The sequence below is a fragment of the Brienomyrus brachyistius genome, chromosome 3 (assembly GCF_023856365.1).
Source record: "Brienomyrus brachyistius isolate T26 chromosome 3, BBRACH_0.4, whole genome shotgun sequence".
Lineage (NCBI taxonomy): Eukaryota > Metazoa > Chordata > Actinopteri > Osteoglossiformes > Mormyridae > Brienomyrus > Brienomyrus brachyistius.
The window spans coordinates 14,852,175-14,876,750 of record NC_064535.1 but is presented as its reverse complement, the minus strand read 5'-3'; the positions used below and the strand labels follow the sequence as shown (position 1 = coordinate 14,876,750).

At 45.1% G+C, this 24,576-nt stretch overlaps 1 protein-coding gene across 2 annotated transcripts; it reads left to right on the top strand.

The window, feature by feature from the left end:
• Positions 1-3,314: 3,314 nt before the first annotated feature.
• Positions 3,315-24,205, top strand: LOC125738769 (rho-related GTP-binding protein RhoQ). 2 transcript variants are annotated; one of them, XM_049008070.1, is made up of 6 exons: positions 3,315-3,721; positions 4,552-4,610; positions 18,726-18,890; positions 20,790-20,885; positions 21,841-21,992; positions 23,537-24,205. In XM_049008070.1, the coding sequence occupies exons 1-6, from the start codon at positions 3,712-3,714 to the stop codon at positions 23,541-23,543; spliced, it is 489 nt and encodes a 162-aa protein (XP_048864027.1). In that variant the 5' UTR covers positions 3,315-3,711; the 3' UTR covers positions 23,544-24,205. The 2 variants fall into 2 exon arrangements, with proteins under 2 accessions (XP_048864027.1, XP_048864026.1); XM_049008069.1 differs by having other exon boundaries at positions 3,315-3,853.
• Positions 24,206-24,576: the final 371 nt, after the last annotated feature.

The window sequence follows — 24,576 nt, the reverse complement described above, 5'->3', positions numbered from 1 at the left end:
ATCGCTGCATGCAACTGAAAGTAATGGTTGCTGTGGTCCCTCCCCCCCCAGCTTCCCCTTGAGATATAAAGTTTGCTTTCAAATCAGAATAAAAATATAACAACACTTGATGAAGTCATTAATTTTTTGAGGGCTAATCCATTGACAGCCAGACATTTTTATTATGACATACAATTAATCAGGCCAAATATTCTTAAACAACTAAACTGGCAACAAGTCTTTTTGCATTAAAGTGTTTAAAGTGCATACACTTGGAATAAGAACATTTCAAAGTAATATATTGCTCAATCCACTCTGTCTGCATCCTCTTAGGGCAGAATATCATGATAAGCTTTATATAGAGAGGCGGAACTTTAAAAAGCATAAATAATACGATAAATCCTTAAATTCACACTGTGATGATAGTCCATATACTACATCCCCACCCACACTTCAACATCGAAATACTTCAGGTACCCCATCTCCATCCCTCCCTCTCACCAGCAACCACCGACACACAACCCTTAGCAGCACCAGCACCTCATCAGTATTTGATACCTGGACCGCCTTAAAATAACACAGAATGATTGAAAATGGAGACATGTGCAGTGATATACCGTAAACGTTGCTGTTGAAGGTTTTGATTCCACAGAATGTCAGCTGGACCTGGTGATGTCATTGTTTATAAGGTCCGTTGATCATGTGAATGTGGTATGCTGAGTACTGAGTGTGTACCGCCATAATATGCTAGTGTGAGTGTTAGTCTCACACTACGTGAACCTCTACATGAATAAACAGAAGGGGTCTCCAAGGGCGTGAAGCTAGTGCAGGTAATCAGGAAGCAGAGACAGATGCCTTTAAATCTGCTGGTGTGATGCTTGATTTGGGCAAGTTACAGGCCATATGTACAACAATGCTATTTAACCTTTGGGAGAACTTTGAAATATGAACAACCTAAATCTTTGTTCTTTATCGGGAGGTTAGTCTGGGACTAGGCTGGAGTATCATTGCTAAACTCCTGAAATACTTCAGTTGGTACTTTTCCTGAATTGCTGTAATGAAACATATGATGTGCTAAAGAGTCTCTGGAGTGTAAGTTGCCTGGGCAACAAGCTGAGGAGCCCGTGGCAACAATCTCAGAGGCACAAGCGTCGACCCGGTTAGTCAAAGACGGTATTATTGTCAGCAGCGCCAAGAGGCTCAGTGCATCGCCAGGCGGCTATCGAAGGGGCGTCGACAAGTCAAATGAGGGCGCACTCTCAACAAGCACATGCATAATGGCTCTTATCGTCCCTTTGGCACTCTCAGGTCGTCAGTCATTCCTCACCATTCCCTAACCCCCCCCCCACCATTTATAGTTTTACAGTGAGCACAGACCCAGAGATGAAGCCATTGTTTGGAGGATAGAAGTATGTTTTTTGTTTAAGATGTCTCGGGGTCCCGTGACCCAGTAGGATAAGCGGTTTGGAAAATGGATGGATGGATGTCTCGGGGTCCAGGAAGAAATGAATCTTTGAATCCAATGGTGAGTGGGGTAATTGTGTGCTGTCAACCAACCACTGGTTTAACCCATTTCCCATTGGTTACTTTAGTGGTTACCAGTATCTTAAAACAGTCAGTGACAGTTCTCCCCTTTATACCCAGAAATGCAGTTTAACACGCTCAAGTAACTATGGTTAAAGTCTTGTGGTAAGACTGTACAGACCTATATGTGGCAAATACTAGTAAGCCCAGTGTGTGATATTGCACCTTTGACCTGGACTTATTAAGATTATTAATATAAATGAATCTTGTATACAACCACCAGGGCACATGATTTTTGTGGCACTAATAGTGGTGGCGACCAACAACAAATGTATATGTTTGCATATAACATGCAACTTCCCCTACAAAAGGCAATGAAGCAATACTTATGCCAAATGAAAGACTTGACTTCTCTTGACTAGTTTTAACAGATGAATGTCTTTGATATAGATTACTTGTAATGCGGTTAAAACTAGATTTAACACCGGCCACGCTGCAAAGATGTGTTGTTCTTTAAATCGTTAGAATACTCGAAGGCTTCTAAAGACTCGACAGTTCGGAAATTGTATCGGTATCGCTTGTAGAGCTCTTTAGGAATTTACCCAAAACGTCGTTCTAAACGTTCTTGAAAAAGGCTGAGCGAGGTTGCTCATAAGCATTGTTCCCGGAGGCACACCCTACCTTACAGACATTATTCTGAAACGAAAACGACCAGCCCCTGTATAAATACTTAACCTCTGAAATTTTTTAATCCGAGGTTTAGAAGAAAACGCGTTTCGTTTTACATTTCATTTTTAAGTAAAATAAACGTAAAGGAGCTCATCAAGCACCGCGCATGAAAACGCCAGTAAAGCACTATATCTAAGTACAATTTCTATTGCAGCTAACGCATATTAAAACAAAAGAAACAGGAATTTAAAAACGCAGAGAAAGTGGTTCATAAGACTAGCATGTGTGTACATGTCTTTTTTGTCATGTTTTATTTGTCTTATGTTTCACGGTGAGATAAGTAGCGATTAGTGGTTCTGAATTGCGCTTCTCCACACAATGTATTGGACGAAAAGTATGAGGTAATTGTTTGGTCATGTGACTGCTGCAGCATCTGTCAAAAGTGATACCCATTACAGAGGCACAACAGCGCATCCCCAGCTTAGCTCTGCCTGCTGCCCGCTGCTAGCTGATTGGATGGCTGTCTTACAACTAGGGATCATCACCAAAGTTTCCTAAAATCATAAAAGCAATTTAGAAAATTCCAAACAGTTTTCAGAAGCTTGTTCTAACGTTCTAAATGCGCTGTTCCTAAATACTCCATGTCTAGGAAAAGTAAACAGACCATCCTTCATCAATCATCTTTCTTTTCAGTGCAATTTCACTGTGAACCTGATAGACACTCCGTAGCCTCAACAAAAATAACATGAAATATTTCAATCACGGCGAATTAAAGTATGATCTAGGTATATGTTTTAGATATACCAGTGTTCGGCGAGTGCCATTTTCCTTATTAAATGAAATTATGTAAACCACGACATGATTAATTTTTTCCCCCCATTTTTCAAGTGAAACAGCGATACTACATAATCTTTATGTAGTTGATTCTACAAGAGTTGATTATGTCATATCGAAATCAGAATTTGTTTGTTTCTAATAATTGCTCGGGCCACGATATTTATTGTGTTACTTTTTTTCTTTTACCATATTAATAAGTTACCCAACAACGTGCGATATGTGTGTACTGCGATGGCACGCTAAAACCGCTGGAATTTCGACAGAGCCCCTTAATTGAGAGCTCTTACCCCGCCTCTGTCGCAAGACAGCTTGAGTTGGCACCAGTGACAGTGCGAGTGAGACTAGGAGAGAAAAGTGGAATAAGTGTTTTAAAGCACAACGAGAGAATAATATAATGTCATGCATGGACGCTGGTGGCGCACGGAGGTCGCAGGCGGTGTGATCTCAGGGAGTTTCTCCCGGTCGCCGCTGATGGAAAGTAGAGCGCGTGGAGAGTGTGTCTGTTCAGTGTGTGTGTCGGCTTGAGCAGGGGAGGGAAAGCCCTTCGTTGCCAAATTTGGCAACTGGGGAGGAGAAATGCCATTTTCAGTTGTTTTGCTGCGGAGCGCAGACAGACCGGGGCGCTGGTGATGACTGCCCGTTGGGGATCGCTGTTCAACAGAGGAAAACTGGGCGGCTGAAGATGATGATTTTGCGCGAATCATGGCTAACGGTACGGGCACAATCATGTTAAAATGCGTGGTCGTTGGAGACGGTGCTGTAGGCAAAACTTGCCTGTTAATGAGCTATGCCAACGACGCCTTTCCTGAGGAGTACGTTCCTACCGTTTTTGACCATTACGCAGGTAAGTGTCGTGTGAAAACTCCTCTCTTAACTACCATATTCTAAGAAAGAACTAAAATAATCTACCAAGTATTTTATAAATATATAAAAGTTATTTTTATTTCTACGTGGACCTGATATGGGTGGAGATCTGTGTTCTGTACTCACAGTTGTCAAATATTTTAATGGCGAAACAAAGGAAGATACAGGCACTGGAAATAAAATTAACGAAATAATACGAATGACGAGTGCTTGCTAGTTGTATTGCAATTACGGAAAAAAAACTTTAAAAAGTTAATATAGTGAAAAGACACAGTAAGACCCCAGAATATTCAGCCCGTATTGTGTTGTTCTTTCCGTATTGTGTTTTTTTTTACCCCACGCTGATATTTGAAAATTGATACTTTTTTGTGATGTAAAAAAAAGATAGAATAACTGAGGACTGTTAGAGGAAATTCATGTGTAAAAACGGAAGTAAGATAATAATCTTTTATCTTTCTGCCCTCACGCTCTCTCTCTTATTCTGGGCTCTGTTTTTCCTAATTAAAACCACTTGTGTTTCTTTCGTCTAAGCCTTTGGAGCTAAGACACCCCCACTCAATTTTCCCCATTTTTAACCTTATTACTTTTTTCCCACCTCCCACTCTTTCTGTGTCTAGTTTTGTTTCCCTTTTCCCATTCAGTGTATGTAATACATGGCTATTTCCCCGTTTTTTTCAGTGAGTGTGACTGTCGGAGGGAAACAGTATTTATTGGGACTGTACGACACAGCTGGTCAGGTAAAGTTCATTCTGGACAACTTAAGCATAGTTGGAATCTTCTTAATGTAAATATATCCTGGTCCTTCAGTGTCAAGTGTCCATGTATAAATATGTAATTCATCAATGGTGCTGGAAGCATCCTGTAAAAAACAGGAAGTGCAGCTTTGATCCGGGCCGTAACCTGCAACAGGTGATTACTGACGTCTCTCCAGTGAGATAGATGGCGCTATTTGTGGTGTATGCTGATTTTTATGGCGCTGCGGGGTCTTATTGCAGATAGTTAAGGCCTTTTTTCTCTCTGTCTCTCCCTCATTGTCCTTGTATTAATCTTTTCCTGTTCTTTTACATGACAGTAAAAAATATGAGTACAATACGTCATGAAATTGCCAGCAGGTTCAGATTTTTGTTAAAGCTATGATGTATATATTATGGAAATAAAAGCTGAAGAAAGCAAAAGAGAGGGGTTAAAAAACAAATGTACAGATAGACAGATCAGGAGCCCCCACCAAGCGTTGATGAATAATAAATAAATAAATACATAAATAAAACATAACTGTCACTCATGGGGGCCTCCACAGGGAACTGGATAAGTGCTACAGAATTCCTGAAGAGGTACCTTCAGCAGCTCTGAAAGCGACCAATTGAACTGGCCAGATGGGTCTTTCAACCAGTAAAAAACACAACCAAGGATGAGTTGGGACCCTCCTCACCAGCTGTGCACATCACCTTGCTTTTGTAAAGTAGCACATACGTATCCGTACTGCACATCACGGGGGTCGATTTGAGCTTCTTGGTTCTGCCTGGTAACATTGAGTTCAGCGCAGTGTGGCACCCGGGGGTGGGTGAGGCTGCAGTGACATGGAGTATGGAATATCCATGTCAGGCGGGGTCTGCTAGTGTGAGGACATCGGCAAGGACATTTGCCGTGTACGTTCGATGGCTGTATTTTATTAGGCTTTGCTGATTTTCAAAAACTTAGTTGCAACAGAGAAGTTTCCCTGATTCTTAGGGGAAGAATGGAGATCATGCAGCAGAGCTCCTTATCATGAAGAGGAAAGGAAGTTAAATGCAGATTCTCTATCCCATACCTCAAACCACCTCCACCCACGTCCCGCTACCGCTGTGCATGGACTCATGCAGCTGGAAGTGTTTATATCTGCACATCTGGCGCAGGGGCCTTCTGCTGTTTGATCAGACATGTCTCAAACTCCCTGTTATTTTAAAAAAGAACAGAAGAGAATGAGTGAGGTCATACTGAAAGTGCCCATCTGTCCTAGCTTCTCCTCTCTTGTTCAGGAAATGGGTTAGTGGTAGGTAAATAAAAACAGAAAGATCTACAGGTCAACAAAATTTAGTTCATGGCCTATCGTATCTCCATAACAGCAGCCAATAGAGAAGCATGTATAAACAGTCCTCAGTCACAGTCATCAGCAGATATACAAGACAATCATATAAATCATTTTACTCACAATAAGATGAATAAAGATGTTTCACTAGTCTGTTTCGGGGGAATTCCTGGCATCACAAGCAGAACTAAAAATGACTATGTCCATGAGGAAGTACTTGGTGCCATAAGACATCTTCACCAGAATTGTCTGCTTAGAAACCCTGAGGGTACAAGTCTGTGGCCCAGGGCCGTATGTCTGTGGAAAAGCACCCGTGAACCCCCTTCGCTAGTTATGGTCAGACAGGTGCCAAAAAAGCAGAAGTGGATTGTGGTTTACTGTAAGTCTGACACCAAGCACATGGCCGAGCAGGACTTAGCTGAGCAATGGTGGTTAAAGAGTTTGTTTTCCACCATCCCGCCTTCATCTGCTTGCTCACTTTCCTTCCTTTTTCACAAGTGGAGAGGTACTAATGGGCAGCCATAATACGATATCGTTAAATCAGTTATGGCGAAAGATTCAGATGTTTTGAAAACTGTGATAATAGGGTGTCACAGATTATATATAGATCCATGAGTGTAACGCCAAAAGTCACATTCATTAGTATACTGTGGTGTTTTTTAACTACTATCTTTGGTACGTGATACAAAAAGAAGAGAGACCAGGATGGACAGAACACAAATAATGTGGAATGAAGCCGTGATCTCTGTTTTAATAAAGGCAGGTTCTCTGCTTCCACATTTGAAGTCGTTCCTGCATTATTTCTGCCCACCATTGTCTTCAGCTTGCCAGGCATGGCCTGAAATCAATAGCAAGACAACATGCCATGTTCAAAATTGACTGCAGTTTTGGGTTTCAGCAAAATATAGCATCTTTTATCAGTGAAGCACAATCCAATTTGATTCAAACAAGCAGAAATAAGTCATAGCTGAAAGCAAGGGAATAAAGGTGCAATGCTTCACATTCCCAGAATGTTGTGAGTATCTAGAATAGCGTGAGGAATATCCCTGTTTTCCTATCAGACCGTCTTCCCATTCATATTCCCCCATCTGTTGAATGTTTATATGTGTTCTTATCGTGCTTTTTGGTAATGCAGAGCAAGAAGAGTGACATGTACTTAAGTGATATGTTCACACCTCTGCAATGCTGAGTATCCATTTAAGCTGAATATTCTGTTAATGGCTGTGCAACACCAGGCTGCCAAACTGCTACCTCACAACAATGCACTAACATCTTGAAAAAGGATTCTGCAGCAGTATAGCCGTAAAGGAGAGCTCACAGAATAGCTTTTAACTTCTAGTCACATTCTAGAGACGGCAAGGACTTTATGCCATGGAAAAGGTATATGTTTGCGCAGAACGGCCTTGTTCCTGGTGTCCCTCTGCTCTACTTCCATCCATTTAGAGCTCTGGATGGCCCTGGTGCTGTGTTCCCCCACATTTGGAGGAGAATGCTGGGGAATATATGACACAACCCCCTCCTCCAGGACAATTCACCCCTCCAATGCCAACGCTTAGTGTGGCAATGCGCTGCCGTGTATGGGAGTGTGCCCATTTTATTGTACTGGGGCTACTCAGTTAAAAAAAATGTCTGATAAGGCCAAGTTAATTAGAAAAAGAAAAGGTCCCAGTGAAGATCTGTACGTCATCTCTGCTGCCCTTGGCTAAGAGGTGGAAGAGATGGAGTATGGGAGTCAGATTTTTTTTTGAGACTGGCAATCAGACTTGTACCTCATCATTCTGGGGAGAAATCATGTCTCCTTCCAAAAAAGCAGCACTTGGGGGGTGGCCAGGCCTGGAAGGATTATGAGGTCAGAACTTTTCTGGAAGCATGTGGCCTGAAAAAGGCCTGGCACGCACTGGAATGGTCCTGAATCAGAGGGCAAACCACTGCCTGCCCACCAGCAAGTGGGGTCAGTGTTGTTTATTGTCTGCTATCTGCAAATCAAATTAAAAAGATCGAGATTCATTTCTGTTGCTGAATAAATAGCTGTTTTCTACATTTTACTGACTACATTGGTGCAACAGAAAATCACTCTGACATGTTTCATGTGTATATGCTTTGGAGTTATGTTAAATGCATAATGGAAAGTAGTGTGAATAAAGGCGCTGTAAGGACCAGCTGTTGCATAAATGACACGTCATTAAAGAGGCTCTGGCTGATGTTCTAGTGTCTGGGTTCAGCGGGTTTGCATGCTGAATCAAAGACATCCTTGCCTTTTATTTCCTCGGCGGCTCAGCAGACAATCCACTACTGTGGCTAGTAGGTGAATGCTGGAGCAGCAGCCGAGGCCAGGCCATTCCTATTGGCTACGCACCACTGGCACTTCATGGCAGTGATGTCGTCAGTGCTTGACTGACAGTGGCGGGGCTGTCCGGCTCCTCTACACAACCTCCACGGGTCTGTGTCTACATGTTCCCCGTCTCCCAGAAAATATTAGTGATTATGCACTCGGCAGGTTCTGAATGTTTTACCAAAATCATTAATTGGAGAGGCAGCCTGCATTTACCATATTGTGGACTGCTGTGCCTAGGGTCCTGATTACCCCTCCCATGATACCCACTGGCACCCCCTGCAGGCAAATCATGAGCAGACTGGAGAGTATGGAAAGGTGCAACAGAAATAGTAATAGTGGAAAGACAAGAGCGGGGTCTGCTTTGCGGGGTGTGATGCTCCCCTTGTCCTCACTCCTCAGCTGCCATCTGTAGATGAAGAGGAAGGCCTTTATTTATTCATTGGTCCTCCGGTTGGAACAGCTCTTGGGGAACGCCAAGGAGGAAGTATGCATTGAGTGCCGCTTTGCCTGCGGCCATACTGAGCAGAATACTGCCACCCCCTTCATTCTCTCCTTCCTTGGAGACAAGTGGGGCTACAAGATCAACACAACAGGCAGTGGAGAGACCTTTCCCCTCCCCCGTCCATCGCAACATAAAAAAATCTCTTCTTCTCATACTTTTCTCGTGACAGATTTGAGCGATTGCAGCTAGCACCAGCTGGGAGGTAAAGGTCTGTCTACTGGCAAAATCAGAGCGCTCAGTGTTCTACATGCTGGCTGTGTGTCACCTAGCCTGTAGTGTCATGTGACGTGGCTCGTGCAGGGCTTCCCAAAGGATATTTCTGTCCAAAGAAATGACCGGTTGTCTTTGGGGGGGGGGGGGATGTTATGGGAGAACTCAAGTTGTCTGCGATTTTACACAGATGTGACTAGAGCAAAATTAGAACACAGCACAAATGGTCCATTAGACAGGGTCAGCTTAAGTAGCAGTTGCAGCCCCACCCGTAGAGCTAGGTGTTAGCTCAGGCTAAGCAGCACGCTGGAAGACATGTACAGGACTCATCTAGGGCTTAGGTGGACTTCTTATTATCTGCTCGTCTTGTTAGGCTTCCCACAGTCCAAAAAGAAGCAATTCACATAAACAAGGTTTTAACTGGCATTGCATGAGCACCCACCACAGTGAATAGAGTTGCACACACTGTGCTGACTGGGATCCAGCTCATGGAGACCTCAGAGAGGCAGTCAGTTCTTAAGAACAGAGAAATGACAGGACTTCCTTATTAATTTTGAAGAATGTGGGCATTTAAGTATACGGTACCATAAAACCAAAGACTCCATTTACGGCATATGAAATTCCACATCCATTAATTTGTCATCGTCGGATACCACTGGATGACGTAATTTATCACCTTAAATACTGCCGGGTTCATTTCTTTAGCACCCATTAGCACATCATTTGTACGAACATTATGACTACTGTGTTTCTTCCCTTCATTTATTATTAAATTTCCTGAATTTCCGTTTTGACCATTCAGTGCCATTGTTGTATGTTACTGTTATTGTATGTTAAAGGTTTTTATTAAATTGATGTTTTACTGTATTCAGGTTGTCTGGATATCCTAGACATGTGTCAGGCTTTATTGCTGTACTGCTTTTAATCTTCTTACAGGCAGATTAATCTAACCGATGACACATTACTTCACATATCACATGGGCACTACTTTGGTGTGGGTGGATTATTTACAATTCTGGCTGCGCATGTGGACGTATTGTTCCATTTAGAGGTATCACGAAAACTGAGAAATTTTACAAATCCTTCTAAATGCACATGTGGCGCTTATCAGTTTATTGGTGAAGGTGAAAATGTGTTACACTGGGATCTGTGTGTGGTAGCGGAATTTACAGTTAAATCCCACGGAATACGTGGAGATGACAGAACACATGCGGTCAATTGCCTTTAAAGCCTCCCACTGATTGGCTGCTGTAGGTCACATGGCACATCTCCTACTAGACCATTGGTTCTGGGTGACTTGTGGCTCCCAGCAGGTAGAGGATTGATCCCCAGTGGGTAGTGACCAGTGTGTACCCAATAGAGCAAAAACGCAAGAAAGGGAGCTAGGGGAGAAGGCAAAGCTGAAACAGGCATGTGTAACTGAGAGGGTCTGTAAGTGAGATCAGAATGTGTGAAGTCCAGCCCAGCTGTCCATGATGCCCCCAGCACCTGTGGCCCTGACTTTCATTCTCATGCTGACAGACCCATTGTACTATGAACAGACCATTTTACAGAGCTGGGGAGTACTGCAGCCATTACAGAAGACCTACAGTGACTGGGATCACATTAGTCTAAATGCAAAGGTCACACACAGGCCTGCGTTTATTTTTTTTTCCACATCCCTGGACCCGCTGCGCATTCCCGCCCTCACCTCCACCTCCCTCTCCCAGCTTGGCCAGACTGCTGTGGAACATGGCGGCGTTGAAGTCTATTTTGAGTGTCCGGGGCAGGAAGGCAGATGGTTGTGATCGAGTGCATCTTCTTAGTCCAGCAGGCAAACACATAGACACACAAATATACACGCAGCGGGCACACCTACACATATAGACACTCACGCGGCGACAGTTTGGTAGAAATGCACACATACCGGAAGACGCACGCTCTGACGCATGTGCAGACATTCTCATGTGTACAAACACAGACAGACACATGCCACCCCTCACCCCACCTCTCACACACACATTTAGATATTCAGCAATCAGCAGAACCTGTCAGCTCTCATGGCCATCAGCTTTCATCTGCTTCCAGGCTGGTTCTGTCGGGGTGTTTATGTTGCTCTGCTTGGTACATCGCCACGACTATAGTCTCATTTTGTAAATAAACGGGCACCCTGGGTTTGGTCTTCTGGGGACAGAGGTGCTCGGCCACCTGAGTGTCCCCGAGCATTATGAATGGCAGTTCTGTGAGTGTGCGTCTGGATTTTGCTGTGCGCTGGCGGCTGGAGGGGAGCCTGGGTTCCTCCCATTGCAGATGTGGGGTTTGGCACTGCTTGTGGGGCCAGTTTTAGAGCCGTCCACATAAAAGCAGAGCTGGAGATGAACTCTTCAGTATATTGAGATTGAATTAGACTGAACTGAATTAGTGTCGTAATCATCATGGAGGAAGTGAAAGAAAAAAAATGAGGAATGTCACTGCATGTCCACACTGCATATACAGGAAGTGGCCTGTATAAAGTGATGACCAGGTACTTTCTTCAGTCTAACTTTTCAGCCAAACTGGAAGTTCCCACACAGGTCACACCCAAGGCTCAGAGAAGACGCAGTGCGCTTCACCATGGCTTCTTTAACCTTCATGTTAATAGGCCTAACACACAACAGTGTTAAAGGAAGCATGCTTTAGACAAATTTCCTAATACAACAAGATTTTTCCACATTTTCGGATGATATGCAAATTATAACATTCAAATGCAATACCGTAAAATCCCGAATCATTACTAATGCCAGCCTACTCTTCAGCTGAATGGATTCCAGATTAAAAAGTGCCGACCTGCGGCACTGTTTATCGTATGCATGGCAACACAAACCACGAGCCCTGAATCACTGCACAAGCACAGATTACGGTGGTTTCTAGCAAATGCTGACTGGAGACAGTCTGTTTGGGATTCTTGTGCATGTAGCCTGTCAAGGTTTAGCACAGTTACGGTCTAGATTTAACTCGGCTTTGGTTGTGCAGACTGACCTGACATTTAGTTCAGTCTGGTGATTTTGTTGCTCATACAATGTTGGATTAAAGTAAGCTTTTAACTGTGGGCTTTTCCCATTCCTTCTGACATGGGACTGCAGTGGTACAGGAAGATGTCAGTGTTACCAAGCCCTAAGTGACCAATGAGTGATGTTTCTATTTTTTACAGGTAATTTTATTAGTCATTTAGAAGAGTTTGCTAACAGAACCATGTTACCAGTAACTGTTTTACTGGTCTGGATGTCAGAGAGTTTTATGCACCACAATTACTAGAGGCTTGCAGTTTCTGTTTGTCTGTAATGGCTTTATGGCTTATGCTACCGCATCTTGGCTTGAAGAGAGTGTGACGGACATCGCCATAAAGAGTCCCCTCACTGGGCACGTTAGAAGAAAGTTATGGTAGCATTGTATCTGAAAATCCCAACTAACTTTGTAGTCATTCGTAGCACTGACACAAGCAACCTGCTGTTTGAACTTACCACGGGAAGCGCATCTGTTTAAGCACACCACAGGAGGCCAGCCAGCCATGAATTATTCCGTCTGCGGCAGACAGGAACGGGGCTTGTACGCGAACATGCACACATGCTCACTCACGCCATCTCCTTTTCTCATTTTCACAATATCTCGGGTACAAATGCACCCATCTTCCCCTCTGCACCCATCCTCTTACGTACGACTGCTGACAGACACATGCACGGCATGGTGAAATGAGTATTCCTCTGGGAAAAAAATGGGAAAGGATCCTGCCACTGGGATGTTTCTCTTTGCAAACGTGCCTCATTAATAAGTGTCTCAGGAATTACGCTCCAGTTTTACAGGATTCAGTTAAATGTCAGGAACGCCATCTCGGACGTCCCCTAAAGTGTTCAGCAACAGAATATGTCCCATACTGTACCCCCTTATTATGTTTACAGACATAGACACACACACACACACAGAAGAACAAGTGGCACAGGGCTGGCTCTACTGCCCCTGATTAAGGAACTTCATTCACTGCACCAGAATATCCAACTGCACAACTGAGTATCGTATGCAAAACTTGATGAATTAAATGAGATGTAGGCAGTGGAACAGGACAGCATGAAATACACACCCTTAAACCTCCCCCACGTGGTGTTTTGCTTGTGAGTGAGCATGTCAAAGCACTGCAGCTGAGAGGGGACATGTGTGGATTGGGGGGTGGGGGGAAGGTCACATCATTGTCCTTTGTGCTCAGGAAAACATAATTTGATCGGCCGGTGACACCGGATCGGTCCGCTCCCCTGTCCTTCTGGATGGTTAGTCCCGGAAATATTACACTTCAAATCAGGGGCATTCCAGGGAACTAAACTGCCCGAAGAATGAGCGTATGAGCACCATTATGATTGCAGTTCAGGAGGGGGGCATTCTGAATCATGTGATGTTATGGCAGTCTTTAAAGGTGGGGATGCCAGGCTGCAGTAGCAAGGATAGGAAGGGGTTGTTCTCATCTCTCTGAGTCCATTAGACCCCTGACTGACTTCCTTACAATCCATTTCCTCTGATTCCCAGAAGCTCGTAGGGACCACGGGCAGTCAGCTGGAACCCAAGGTGTTCTTAATGTCAAATCGATGTCTGAATATATTTACACATGGACTTGCTGTAGAGATGCAGAGGCTTGTGTGCACACACATACATGCACAATTCCATATCAGACAAGTGTCCCAGGTAATTGGTATTTAATGGTTAAGGAGGGCACATTTACAGGGTTTTACTAGGGGAGTCGCTGAGGCATGGCTAGACTGCTGATTGGCCTTGTGCATGCCTGGGTGCTCTTGGAATGCCACGTTGACTCTCTCTCTTGCTCGTTCTCTCGCTATCTCTTTCTCACACACACACACACACATACACACATGCACACACTAACCTGCAATCTACATGCAGGTACATTCTCACCACATGTACATTCCATGAGGCGTGTGGCAACAAACCAGTAATTTCAGTGAGAATGCAATTTGGCCAGTGAAATGCTAGCACTGAAAATAACATGGCCACCTACAGCCAAGGTCCTGCTGAGACTGAAGTGTGGGGGTGCGGGGGGTAAATCAACCTCAGCTCAGATAAAGCTTACGTAACCAATGGCTTTGCTTAACTACCAGTTTGTGTCCAATAAAGTCATTGTATTTATAAATGGAAACATGAGTGACGCCGAGCTCTGAGACAAACTGGACCAGCTGACATCTATAAATCTGCAGAAGCTGTACTTCTGTCACTTGGGTGCAATACAGGCTGATTATTATATTAAACAGCCCGTCCAACATTCCAGGAGTAGAAGACAGTGCTGGAAAGTTATATGCAAGACACTTTTTTAATATTTTTGTTCACCTGTTCCTTGAGGCTTTGTATCAAAGGCACGTACACATGGAACTGCTCTCCCTCTGAGCAGGTGGGGGGCTGACGAGCCGGGTGACGGGCTGGGAGCCCCGGTCTCGGCTGTGTCTCGTCCAGTGAGACGGGCAGGCTGCCAAGCTCACAGGCCACTGTAGCCATGTCTAAAACAGGTCCTGTCATCACATTCATGCCCTTCCCCCTAAGGCTTGTCCTTCAGCCCAGTGTGGTAGCATGTGTCCCATTTGGCTGTAGTTTGTCTAATCGATATAGATCAGGCCCTGATAGGTACATATTGATGAAGACAGGCAAGTGTTTGACACTGATTAAACAGAAAGGCAGAGAATGGCAGCATGTCTGCAGATCTCCTTTTGCCATAAAGGTGCTCTTAGCCAGTCAGTGTGTAAATCAGGTAGAGCGCCATTTATCTATTTCTCGTTTACGTGCAGAACAGAGGTTTGACTGGGGGTTTTAAATAAACAGCAGCACCTGTCCTAGCTGTTGCCGAGGAGGGGGGGCCTTTTGCGTATGCAGGTGCCTGCAGAGTGTCCACCTGTGGCTTCAGGCCAGGTCCTCAGGCAGCGCAGTTTCTCACCAAATAATTCACTTGGCCTTTTTTGGCTATTTGCAGACTAGCCAGATCCGGGGATCGTGCATAATGCCCGGAAGATTTCCCTTCGTAGAAGTATCCGTGTCCTCTGAGATCAGCCATCTCTGACGGAGCCGGGCAGTGTCCCTGTAAACTGTGGTTGACGAGGCTCCGGTATGTGAGCCTGGAATGAGATATGAGACTCACTAAAAGGCCCCAGCTGCTCCTGGATGTAACTGAAGTCTACTGCAGTTTATTAGTATGTTTTTTTTTTTGCTTTTTTTGGTCCAGCAAAAATGGACCAGTAGGTTAATGAAAATCATAAGAATAATGTCTACCGCACTGCATCAGAGAGAACATCTTCTGTCGAGCATAAAAATTAGACAAGAAATACGACTAATAATTATTAGTAATTGTAGAGAGAAGCCATGTTCCAGGTACTCTGAGGCAGTTTGGGGTGTGGCCCCTGACACACCCCGGCCACGTACGCCGTCTTCCAGAGACCATGAAAGGCACGTCGTCACCTCTGAGGGGCTGTGGCTCTGTCCTGGCGGGGGCTCATTTCCGCGCAGCACATTAATCTCACTCCCAAGCCATCTTTGGTGCCCCGCGCCTTTCTTCTCGCCTCCCATGGATTATTAACGAAGGCCCTTATTCAGAGGAGAAGTGCCATTCTGGCAATCCGAGCTGCTTGGTGTGGTGGCCTTGACAGAGGCGGAACAAGGGCATCCTGCTCACCTCAGCGGGTCCCTCCAGACAGATGGCAGACAACCTGAGGTTGGGGAGAAGGGAGCCGGCGGTGTGTATTTTACCAGTGCCCGGGGGGGCATACAGCGGACACTTGCTGCCAGGCAGGTTACTAAAGGTCTTTGCAAGGACCAAAATGGGACAGAAGGGGGAGGGAGTAAGGGACGGCAGTGTGTGTTTCATCCACTAAGCACATCTGAGAGTGTTACCATGGTGTCTGGAGCCAAAAAGCCCAGGCTGGCATCCCAGAGCATCAGGGAAGAAGCCAGTGTCAACTGAAGAGAAGCAACAGGAGCCAGGCAGCTAGTGGGGAGAGATGAAATCAGAGCTGGATGTTGACACATGTCAAGGAGGGAAAACACACTCGTCCAGTGGTCCCTACTGGGGCTGGGTGAACAGGTACCCAGTGTAAGGTCCCGAATGGAGCTCCAGCCACACCAAAGGCCCGCTGAGCATTTCTGAGGGCTGAACAAAAGCTCAGTGATCCAAGCTTTATTTTTACGGGCAATGTACTGTTTTCTGACCCGGTAATTGGCTCAGGATCCACAGAGGATGTCCTCTCCTTAACCGTTGCTATGTCTGCCTCTGATGCCACAGCCTAGCTCTGGTACACCTCCTGTCCCAGCCTCTCCTGGCTCCAAATGAAAGATGTACGTCCTCTGTCAGATTGATTGCCAGAGTGGGATCAAGAGAGGGTGGTGCCACATCTCGGAGCATGGTGAAGACCTGCTGTGATTAGCCGACCCCTAGCGGGGGTTACTATGACCAACCAGCTTCCTGTGACATGTCAGCTGCTACCTACTGTGCGGGGGTCTGTCCGAGACGCCGTTCAAACTAACACAGGAAATGCCTCTGCTGCGTGCCGGCATAGACACGTGGTGCCTTTATCGCACCCCCGAGTTAACATGCTTGCAGCAAAAGTGTTTTTCCTCCTTCATTGGAATCATGCAGGCGTTGCTCGGCCTGGCGCTGCTTCTCCAAGCTGCTTGTGCGCCAGTGAGAATAAATCACAGTTTACAGCCTCTGCAGGTCAGAGGGCTGTACTGGGGCCTGCTGCGGCCTGGACGAGGTTGGCATACTTATCCGGTTTTTCTGTTTGCAGCTTGGCCTCAGTCAAATACACACACACACGGACATGCACACACATACATTGCAAATGATGTGAGCCACAAAACACTCGCACATTATGTGTGGAGGACTGACTCACAAACATTAGCTAGTGACCGTCATGCTACCCTCTGGTAGGGAAAGTGCAGTTCATTGAAGGGGCCTGGTCTTGGGTCAAGGAACCTCTGCACAAGCATAAAGGGGCGGTGAAGATCTTCCGCAGGAGTGGAGGGAGGGAATCAGACAGTGATGGATGGCTTACGGAAATGAGTCAAGGTCTGGATTCTGAGAGGAAGCCTGGAGTGAAGCTCTGCACAGGGTGGTTCTGCTATCAAAGCAGCACCATACTTCTTTCTGTCTACTTTCCCACAAAAGTTCTCTGTCTGTTCCTGATGCCAAAGGTGTAGAAGTTAATGCCTTTAAAAATTGATCTTGATTCGTTGCCAGAATTATTCTTTTTAACTCTGATTCCTGTTGAATGGCTGTGAGCACCAATCATTAAAAGTAAAATTTGGCCTCTTGAATATGACCATAGGTTTACCATCAAAATTGTGCAAGGTGAGCATTGGCAGGTAAAGCTGGGTACAAATAAAGGACACCAGACTGAAGGACGCAGAAGACCGAGGGCTAGATTTTTGATAATGGTCTGCAGACTTCTTTCATTACCCTGTGGTTTATCTCTGTACTCTGTGTACCAGGGAAACTGTTTTGGTGTGAGCTGTGCAGCCTGCAAAGGCAGCCTGCTGCTCGGCATGCTGGGATACCAGTGACAGGTGGTCCTGGCAGCCACTCCTTGCCTTGTTTAATAAGACACATGCAGGGGAACATGTGAGCAGGAGAGGGCTGGACTTTAATTTGATTTGCACAAAAGGAGGACAAGTTTAATGACTTCACTTGGTAATCTCAACGTATTATCATCACACAACAGAAAATGACTGTCAGCTTAAAGGAATGGCTTCTAAATGGGAGATAATTGAAACTGTCGGACACGCCCCCCCTGCGTGGTCCAATGACATGGATGAGCCACTTACAATGAATAACAGGGAAAGTTAACAGTCTAGCACTTCTTGCCAAAGGGGCACAGAGGATGAGAGGTGTGTGCGTGTGCTCGCATGCCAACTGGTGAATTTGGTGAAGTGAGATCATGTGTTGCCTTAGGCTGTGAAATTTTTTAACTGCTTGAGCAAATCTGGCCCTGCTGGAGGCAGGCTAGGAGCTAAATGGCTTAATAACAATTAAAAATCATTTGGAGCTGGCTGATGGTGCTGTGTCTGCCTGAAGTCCTTGATCTGCATCAGCGCTGACAACCCCCCTGACATACCCCGCATTAGCACACACAGACACACACCCCCTCTGGTAAGAACAAAGTGCCCTAAAAAAATCATCTGTCGTGCTTCAGTATCACATCCAGGCTGAATAAATGTATGTAAAGTCTGGCTCACACCAACAGAAGGTATAGAAGAATCTGTTTAAATAAGGCCATGTGCCTTTGATTACTCATTGTATATGGATGTTTGTGTTTAATAATATACATTATATATTATTAATGTACATTCCATGAAGACCTGTTAACTTTGTGAGAGTAAAACCTATGGAATAAACTATATGGCTTTTGACCAGTTGTTCAAATAAGATCATCTGTATCATCTAATGACCATCTGGAAAGATGCAATAATAGATAGACTTCAGTCTTATTAATGTAAAAGTGGTTTGAGAACTGTAGAAAGGATCCAAACCTTTTTGGTGCCTAGCAACAAGAATTTCATTATTTTTTCTTTATGACACTTATTTCTGCATCTCTCAAAAAAACAAAAAAACAAAAAATGTTGATGGCTAAAATTAGATCCTCCAGGGGCAAAGACCATGGTAAACAATACCATACCACTGTTGTGTGGGTCCGAGATCCCATGCAAGGTTTTTAACATGCCCCCCACCCCCGCCCCACATTCAGGAAGACTATGACCGCCTGAGGCCTTTGTCCTACCCCATGACCGACGTCTTCCTCATCTGCTTCTCTGTGGTGAACCCGGCCAGCTTCCAGAATGTGCGAGAAGACTGGGTTCCGGAGCTGCAGGAGTACGCTCCCAGTGTACCGTTCCTGCTCATTGGAACCCAGGTGAGCTAGCCGTACTGGTCCAGCGTCATCTCAGAACAGCTGTTGTGTGCCCTTCCACTCCCATTCATTCCATCCTGCATCCTGGTTAGGATGGACAACAGATGACAGAGCGGTTGACAAGAAACGTTAGAATAAACCTGAAATTTTTCTAATATTTCATTTTGTTTTTAATTCCCCTCTATAATCTAACCTGTATAATGTCTGTATAGTGTCTATACAGTGTCTGTATAGTGTCTGTCTAGTGTCAGCTTGTCTGACAGAGGTACAGCAAATAGGATTACTAATTGGTGCACATCTCACAAAACAGCTGTAACTGTCACACTGATCAAGCCAATAGACCTCTGCCCCACTGGACGGTCACACTAAAACATTCCAGCCTTGTGGTACCACCCGCCCCATTATTAAAGTGTCGGACATGTAGAAAAGGGAGAATGTGGGGTGCTGGGGACTATGTGATTGGTGCAGCATGGTGTTAGGGGAGTACAGGGGTTTCTTTCATCTTTGTTTCTCTTTTACAGGAACAACCAGCAGTATATAACTTAATGTACATAACTGATGTTATGATCTGCTTGGGTGAATGGTAGTGCTGCAATTAAGATTACATAAACCGAGGCCAAGTCATTACCAAGACCAGAGTGTATGGAGACCCAGACAAGACCAAGACCAAGGCAGGGCTAGACCAAGTCAAGATCAGAAACATACTAATGTTTAAGTCTACATAACACAGCACACTTTAAAATGTGGAGCATAAGCACCATCTTGAGGCTAGGCAGTATGGCCTAAAATTTGTATTACAGTATAAATCGAACCATGGACATTTCTTTCTTCAAATTTCAATATAAATATAATAAGGTGCACTTTATGAATATTAAGCCGTTGTGATAAATATTGAGGTGTTTTGATGAGTGGTCTTGACTGGACTTGAAATAAAACCTTGAGTCCTCCATGTCCGAGACTGAGACAAGACCAAGTCAAAATAAAGTCAATTTTGAGATGAGACCAAGACCGCAGAAAAGTGGTCTCGGGACCAAAACCTATCTCGAGTACTATAACACTAGTAAACAGAAGTAGCATTTTAGGTCACAGATAGCGCCAGATCCTCTCATTGCGCCTGAGTTTGAGGGAGCTAGAGTAATCTCATGGAAGAAGATCAAAGACAGGAGTCACTTCCTGTGTATAGCTACACCAGCTAATCTCCAACATCAGCAATTCATTTGGGTCTGACCTCAGTGCTGTGTGCCTGCGTGCATGTGTGAGTAAATCTGTGAGAGATATATGTGTGTGTGAACAGTGCATTTGGCAGAAAGCAGGGGAAGAGTCCTGGTTAAACTGGAAAATTGGTATACCACACCATTGACACTGGAAAAATCACACACTGGAATCTTAATAAGAAACAGAAGTTGTTTTTTTTTCTTTGGATGGGAGCCCAGCACAGGAGAGAAGTTCTTGGTCAAATGAAGAGCGAAGAATTATGGGGTCTGGGGTGTGGGCCTGGGTGGGGGAAGGATTGGAGTTCATTGCGTCTAGTGTAGGCTTTCATTCTTGGAACTGAACACTCTAAAAACAAACCAGCATCACATGGACTGACGCTTAAACTGTCACGGGAGCGGCTGGCTGCCGAGGGGGCCTGTATTTGGGTTGGACGGACACCACACGGGGTAATGAAACAAAACTCTGACCTACTGAGACACACAGCTGGGTTCGGAGTAGGGGAGGATATAAAACGCCTCAGTGTCAGCATGCTTAATCAACTTGGGAGGGGTACAGGGGAGCTGCTGTGATAGCTAAAGCCTGGCCGGCATCAGGCCTGTTTGCCATATTGGTCTCCTTGTAGTGAATCTGAACTGTGACCCCAAGCCTGAGCACTCAGCACAGATTCGCCTGCTGGTCCTATTTTAGATTGACTTACGAGACGACCCCAAGACCATCGCCAAGCTAAACGACATGAAGGAGAAGCCCATCGCCACAGAGCAGGGGCAGAAGCTGGCCAAGGAGGTAAATCTTTTACATAACAAAAACAATACTAATCTACCATGGGCTTTTACACACTAATGTACCACAGAGATGATGGGTAGTTACACACTTGTGCAATACATAAAACAGGTCTGAATTCACCTATTTGCAGGAGGAAACCACATCATTTTAGCTTGCTGCTTTCTAGTCTTTGTGGTCATCATCCAGACTGGTTCCCTTTCAAGGTAAAGTAATTCAAAGATGGCGCTTCTCAGAGTTAAATGTGACAAGCAGGAACAGAAGATATACCACTGAGTACAATAAATGTCACTGGAGAACAGGCAGTTCCTAAAAGTGGAGACATCAAAATGAGATACAGGAAGTAGGATCTGTATCCAGAACAGTGTTCATTATATTCTGTAGGCATTCAATTACAAAAAAACCACAATTTCTTCTGCTTCTCCCAGATATCTTATATTTTCATATCAAAAGTAGTGTTGTGAATGTATGAACATGAACTATTATGGTTCCCTTTCAATTCTATTTAAACTTGGTGAGGTACTGGGGTCCAGTGTTCCCCATCAGCAGCAAAAGCAGACTGTAACTCCAATGCTTTTATATATCGATAGTCGGGGTCAAAGGAACATGATCGCAGATGTCCCATTTACAGAGAAGGCTCTCTACAGACCAGAGCTAAAATAACTAACCAGAGCCTTAACAGCAAGACAAGGAGAGAAGAAATGTCCCAGCAGCTCAAAGCAAGCCCGCTTAACACCAGCTGTGCGCTAGGTGCTAATGGCGCTCATTGGCTTATTCGATATCCTCTGCTCAGTTATGAACTGAGATATGAAACGAAAGCCTTTCATTGTCAAGACGTCACGCCTCCTAGAGTATTTGGCTGAAGCTCTACAGTTTCTGTGTGGGTATGGAGGCTATAGGTTGTTCTGACATTCTCCTTCCACCACGTAACCTTCCTTTCCCTCTATACTCCTCCCAGATTGGTGCCTGCTGCTACGTGGAGTGCTCGGCGTTGACGCAGAAAGGGCTGAAGGCGGTCTTCGACGAGGCCATCATCGCCATCCTTGCGCCAAAGAAGGGTGTCCTCAAAAGGCGTCTGGGCTCCCGCTGCATTAGCTGCTGCTTGATAACGTGAGCTGGGGGGGGGGGGGGGGGGGGTTTGCAGGGGTGCGGGGGTGGGTGGGACTGGCGGCCGGAGAGATGCAGCGGCAAAACTCCTGCTGGACGGCAGCAGCAATGTTGGCCAGGGAGGAAACGCACAAGTGCCACAGACTTGACGACGTTGCACAAACGAGGACCCAACCCAAGGGCTTGGTTCTGGTGCTGACACTTGCCGAACCAGGACTCTGGAGACCGGAAACCCTGGCTTTACTGGGAGGAAATCCAAATAACCAAAGTAGCACAAATGTACACCAATACACTTACTTAATTAAGACTGTGTTCTGCTTCAAAAATACATCTGATGTTTTTTTTTTTTTTTGACACGAAATATTTACAGTCTGTTTTAAAGAACCCTTTACTCCTATTGATTGATTTATATGAGTATATAAATACCCTTGGGGTGTTTTTGTTTTGACGGTTAATTTTTGCTTGACAGTCATGACTGTGATGTTTTTTGGAGTTCCCTTCCTCGCCTCCCTGCTCATGTAGCTGGTTTGGATGTTCTGGCGGGTAATATTCTCACTGTGCTGGCGGTGTCTGTGGACAGAGGTGACCCCCATGTGACCCAAAAGCAACCCCCAGAATCTCCGAAAAGACCTGTGAGGAAAGGGGGGAAGGCACAGGAAGCACGACTCTAAAAGGGGGTAAATTCACTGTGGACGACGCATCCTTCAACTGCCTCTAGTTTTACTCTCCCCCCCAGCCCAAAGTCTGTGAAGCTCTTTTGTTTTCATTTTTTAAACAGAAGCAACAAAAATGATGAATAACAGCCCCTTTTTGTTTGCAAAGGGGGGTCTATTTTTTCTCCCACTAATGTGCTTGACGTGTTCTAGGCCTCGCCTGTCAGGCCACATGGATTGCTCCGTAGTCATGTCCTGAGCTCGACCCTGGGGAACCCAACAAGGGCCTGGTTCCCTCCTAGTTGCGGCCTGCTTCATACTGCTGCAACACCGCTGTGGAGTAACCATTTGTGAACCGATTGCTTTTTACTGTTTCTTTTTGTAACAGGACTTGTGGCACAGTACTCGCTGTCGTAGGAGTGGCTCCAGTTTGTTGCTGCACAGCAAAAATAACCATGACCTCCTGTTGTCTGTTACGTTCTCTTTTCCTAAGAGGCATACAATCCAAAATAAAGGTGTATATCATTTTAAGTTGCTGTCGGTGCCATCCGTGGCTGACATTGGTTGACCTTGTTGTCTTAGTGAGGACACAAGTCAAATTGGTTTAAATTGTAGTACTTTTTTTTTTGGGGGGGGGGGGTTGTTCATTATTCACAGTAGCACATTTAAGAGTTTAAAATGGGAAAATGACCTCGTAACATGACTGCCTAACAAAGTTAAAATAAGGCGGTTACTTCATAATGAGAAAAAAGCAGGGGAGGGTAACTTCCATGTATTGGTGAACTACTGCCCTGGCCTGAATTGCTGCTTCATTTCTTCATCTCCAGTCCCCACCTGCATTCCTCTTCTCTCCCTTCATACCTCTCCTCTCTATCTCTCTTTCTGTGGCTACAGGCTGTGATACCAGATCTGCACAAAGAAGGTCTGTCACACTGGTGTACACACACACACCCAGGCAGGAACACAGCGAGCATTGTGTCAGACAGCACTATAAAACACCCATGTACCATCACTGTCAGGACCACTGCCCTATGTGGGAGACTCCACCTGCTGTGCTGTTCAACACTGTGAATCATCTTCTGGAGCCTAACCACCTCTTCACGTGAGCTGACTTTGCCAGTCATTTAGCAAGAAGGGCCTTGACCAATCAAATGAAATCTTATGCAGACCCCTGCTAAGCAAGGAAGGAATGGAGCAGTGTTTAATTACACAGCCTCTCGAGCTAGTGCCCCCACCTATTTTTACTCAGCATACTCCTTATTCCACTATTCCATGCTCATATCCCACAGCTACCTTCAGACTCCTCCCAGTCACACTGTCTGTGAGTTGCCTTGGTACTAAATGTGAGTCAGATCTGCTTTTTTAAGACTTTGCGGCGCTTCAGGCTTCAATCTAAGCAGCTGAAGCAGAGGCCTCCAGGGAGGAAGAACGAGGCCCCCATGCCTCCACCCACCTCTGTCCCACCTCCACTCCTCCTCTCTTGCATCTTTCTTTCTTTCCAGACATTATTCTTTTATCAATGTGCAACTGGCTGGTTATCAATAAAGCATCAAATTGCTTTTATTTTTTCTTCTCCATTTTTGTTCATCTTCTTTGAAGTCCAGTTTCAGTTTACTGGACCCATCGGCTTCGGTTTTTGCCACCAGACAATCTCAGTGCCACTTTGGGAAAGGGTTTGCTTGCTGGTAATCCTCCACCAACAAAGTCACAATCCAAACACTGACTGAGACATTCACACCCCAAAAAAAGTGCAGATCAAACACCAACAGTCAAAATTCAGTTTTGTGACTCTCCAATCAAAAATCAGATGTTTTAGCCTTATTGTTTTAATGCAGGGGAGTCCCTCTGGCTTTACTCCTCTATGTTTATGGGTTTGAGTCTCTGGTTAGTACGGCTTTGCATGTTCTCCCTGTGTTTGTTCTTCCTCTACACAT

Bases quoted from the DNA above. Each gene is read 5' to 3' on its own strand.
- LOC125738769 (XM_049008069.1), top strand. From the start codon at position 3,712: ATGGCTAACGGTACGGGCACAATCATGTTAAAATGCGTGGTCGTTGGA. The intron at 4,611-18,725 runs GTAAAGTTCATT...CCCCACATTCAG, and splicing joins TGTACGACACAGCTGGTCAG to GAAGACTATGACCGCCTGAG. The intron at 20,886-21,840 runs GTAAATCTTTTA...TACTCCTCCCAG, and splicing joins GGCAGAAGCTGGCCAAGGAG to ATTGGTGCCTGCTGCTACGT.